Source organism: Etheostoma spectabile, chromosome 10 (genome assembly GCF_008692095.1).
Source record: "Etheostoma spectabile isolate EspeVRDwgs_2016 chromosome 10, UIUC_Espe_1.0, whole genome shotgun sequence".
Taxonomy (NCBI): Eukaryota; Metazoa; Chordata; class Actinopteri; order Perciformes; family Percidae; genus Etheostoma; species Etheostoma spectabile.
This window is the reverse complement of record NC_045742.1, coordinates 25,100,509-25,104,586: the sequence shown is the minus strand read 5'-3', so window position 1 is coordinate 25,104,586 and position 4,078 is coordinate 25,100,509. Positions and strand designations below refer to the sequence as shown.

The window sequence follows — 4,078 nt, the reverse complement described above, 5'->3', positions numbered from 1 at the left end:
CATCATGTCTGACACTGTGGTCAGCAGCACTGGAACCCCCCAGGGCACGGTGCTGGCCCCTCTTCTCTTCACCCTGTACACCTCGGACTGTTACAACTCGAAGCTGTGTCACATACATAAGATGACACAGCTGATGACACAGCCATCGTTGGCCATCAGGGGTCCCTGTCACCCCTGAAACACCTCTAAGACAAAAGGAGCTGGTCGTTGACTTTGGGAGGTCCCAACCAAGCCCGCGACCAGTCCTGCTGGAGGGAGTTGAAGTGGCCGCAGTGCATCTTACAAATACCTCCGCCGTGGCTGGATAACAAACTGGACAACACACACCAGCCACTTGTACAGAAAAACACAGAGCAGGTTGTATCTCCTGAGGAGATTCCTGAGACTGTGTCTGTGGTTACCAGCATTCTATTCTACACTGTGCTGTGCTGGGGGGGGCAGCATTTCCAAGAAGGACACCTCCAGTTTGGATAAACTGATCAGGCGGGCCGACTCTGTGGTCGGCATGAAGCTGGACTCAGAGGACACTGGACAAACTGCTGGACATTACTGACAATGCCAGCCACCCCCTGCACACCATCATCAGCACCCAGAGGAGCCTGCTCAGTGGAAGGCTGCTCCTTCCCAAGTGTAGGACCAAAAGACTCAAGGACTCCTTTGTCCCTCATGCCATCAGACTCTACAACTCCTCACTTGGGGGTGGAGGAAATAGGGCAGAGAGGACAGAACAGAACAGGCAGGAAGGGAAGGAGTGGTAGCCACTCTTTCACGGTGCAATTAATTAATTATTAATCTACTCGCATACATACCTGGACACTAACTGCTCTTAACTGCTAATTTATGCTAAAGGTATTTTAAAGCTAAAACTTTGTTTATTGTTATTTTTATAGTTTTTTTCTATACTGTATTTTTTATACCTCTTTATTTTCTATCCAAGTGTTTTGTAAGCTGCTGAAATCTGCTGCTGGAAATTCAATTACCCAGCGGGAGTCATCCCAAAAGGATCAATGCAGAGAAGTCCGTCTCGAAGTCTAAGTCAGTGCTTTGGAGATAGGCCTGGCAATGAGAGACAAGGGTCAGAATGGATGTGTACCTGGTCTGTTGGTTGCAGCCATGATGAAGACCTGCCTTCGAGTCTCTAAGCCGTCCATCTCTGTCAGCAGCTGATTGACCACCCGCACACTGGCTCCTGACTACACACACACACACACACACACACAACACAACCACACACACCACACAACACACCCCCACACACACACACACACACACACACACACACACACACACACACACACACGGCATGTAATAATCAATAAATGGGTTCCTATTATAGCTACAAGAAATGTGATTTAAAATTATGTTTTTTTTATATTTAGAAGATAATCTGCTTTTTTCCTCGGTTTAAAAGCAGTCTTCTAGTTACCCATGCAACAGTCTCAAATCTGCCGTTTTGTTACTTTTGGTCCCATTTGTTTTTCAGAATAAAGTAAACATTATTCTGCTCTCTGTTGTTTCTTTGAACAAGTGTTTGTCTTTTAGGTATTTCAGTCATAGTTTAGAGAGAGAGAGATTTCCACTCCTACAAAAATGACCAATAAATATAGAGTAAATATGTGAGCATTCAAAGAGTCCTCACTAGGGCTGCAACCTATTCATGGTTTGGTCTATAAAATGTCAGAAAATGGTAAAAGATATGGATCAGTGTTTCCCAAAGCCCAAGATGTCTTGTTTTTTCCACAGAATGTCCAATGACTTAAAACAGTTTATCGATGATTGGAATAGTTGGATTAATTTAATAGTTGACAACTGATCAACTAACCAAACAATCTTTGCAGTTCTAGTCCTCACTCTTTTGTTTGAAGAATAAATCCTTAATAACAACTGATGGCAGATAACATAACACATGAACACATTGTTTGCAGTTATTTAAGTTGTTTGGAAATCCCACTCTAATATATTTCCCAAGGTGGATGTACATCAACTCTCCACAAAGGAAAGGCCCCCCCGACACCCCTGCTGTTGTACCCTGACTGCTTCTGCTGTCTTTATGATGCATCTAGTGTTTGCAATGGCATCCACTGACCAGACGCGCCACACAATGCAGCTGCTGTGTTGCATTGTAGAATTGGATGTTTTGAACATGACACTCATGGATTCCTTTCTAGGTCAGGATGCCCATCCCTCTCACCTCATGACCTGAGCGCCGAGGACACAGCGCATCGATCTCATCAAAGAATATGACACAAGGAGCCGAGTTGCGTCCTCTCTGAAACACCTGTCTGACGGCGCGCTCACTCTCTCCCACATACTGCAAACAGAAAACCATCAGTTAGTGCAACCAGTGGGTTTTAACATCAGCCCTCTCCGATTCATGGTGCGGTGGATAAGGACAACAGGGATGACTTGTAGAGCTCAACTGTGTGGTTGCGGAAGTGAAAATTCCATTCATGTCCTCCATGAGGATTTTGATTATTAGCCATAATGTGTAAACTAGGGCTGGGTACCAAATTAAATACTTTTTAGGCACCAACCGAATTGTCTCCATTGTATCAAGTAGAAATGTTTTGATACAGATACCAGTATCTGTACCGCCTCGGATACTGCCTAAAACGCTGGTATCAGTAACGGGAAGTACTGGAGTTTATGCACCAATCCAATACCACGTAATAAAGCCCTATAGAAAATCCACGTTAAAGTAGTTTATGTTCTATCACTTCCGGAACCAAAGCCATTCCAAAAGTAGGCGGTCACTGTCAAGCTCTATTGCACCAAGATCTTTTAAAAAGGGGCGGCTGTGGCTCAGTGGTAGAGCGGTTGCCTGTCAATTGTCCTTGGGCAAGACACTGAACCCCGAGTTGCTCCCGGTGCTGCGCATCGGAGTGTGAATGTGTATGAATGTATATCTGATGAGCAGGTGGCACCTTGTACGGCAGCCCCAGCCACAGTGTATGAATGTGTGTTAATGGTGAATGGTTCCTGTAGATGTAAAAGCGCTTTGAGCAGTTGTTAAGACTGGAAAAGCGCTATATAAATACAGCACATTTAAAATATTGCATGCAAAGGTTACTTCAAAGAGAACACCACAAACCGGCAGGATATCAGGAAAAAAAAAAAGCTGGAAAAAAGGAAATAAAAAAAAAGGTCACAGCAAATCATCACGATAAACAGAAACGCACACAGAACAAACAGAAAGAGCCTTACAGAGATGTGGTTAAAGGTTGATAAGTGAGAGTCTGTTGGCTGTACGAACGCCACAACAATGCACAGGCAGCTTCTATGACATCAACGTGTCCTGCAGCTCAGTGACTCACCATGTTGAGCAGCTCTGGACCCTTGACAGAGATGAAGTTGAGCCCTGACTCATTGGCCACTGCCTGTCAGGAGACAACACAGAAACCAACAGTGAGACAATGACCAGGCAGACAATATTTGATTTTGTGTCAAAACGACAAAGATTTATCACCAAACACTGTTGCAGGGAGTTGAATGAATGAATACGTGACCACTACATTCCACCAGGCGCGTCTTTGTTCTGGCGGTGCCACAGCCATCGGTGCAATCGCAGCTACTCTAGACAAGGCCTCCGATTCCACCAGTCGCGACTAAAAATATATGCCAGGTCTATTTTTTGCGGAGCCGAGGGGCGTTGCACAGGAAGTAGCAAGAGAATCCGGTCAGTTTTTAGAATAAACAGCCTGTGAAGAATCCCCACCGGATGTCACATCACTAAATTTTTAAACAACGAATACACAGCCACAAATCTTTAATGCGTATTGTTCATAACTGGAGTAAATGGAAGAAGTTGTTTCATTATGGAGACTACTTACTTTTATGGTAGAGGCACAAATATCTAGAAAAAATGGCCAAAACAACAAATTCTGCAAGTCGGGCAGTCAAAATGCCCCACTATTGGGAAGCTCCCATTGTGGAATGACACATGGTGGATGACAGAACAAGACTACAGCGCGACTGGAACGCGGCACATCTGTGCCTGGTGGAATCCCTGGGTAATCCTACTCTCAGCTCTCTGAAGCAGTTTTAGGCTGAATCCCATTTCTCCATCTTACCCCTACCC

General features: G+C 44.8%; 1 protein-coding gene across 5 annotated transcripts in view; it reads right to left on the bottom strand.

Annotated features, from left to right (window-relative positions):
• The window catches only part of nvl (nuclear VCP like), a 33,892-nt gene that overhangs the window by 6,005 nt on the left and 23,809 nt on the right, over positions 1–4,078 (bottom strand). For all 5 annotated transcript variants that reach the window (XM_032527472.1, XM_032527474.1, XM_032527473.1 and 2 more), the window contains exons 17-19: positions 3,315–3,377; positions 2,192–2,311; positions 1,094–1,193 (exon numbers count right to left, since the gene is read on the bottom strand). In XM_032527472.1, the coding sequence (XP_032383363.1) occupies positions 1,094–1,193; positions 2,192–2,311; positions 3,315–3,377 (283 nt within the window). The remainder of the gene's footprint in view (positions 1–1,093; positions 1,194–2,191; positions 2,312–3,314; positions 3,378–4,078) is intronic.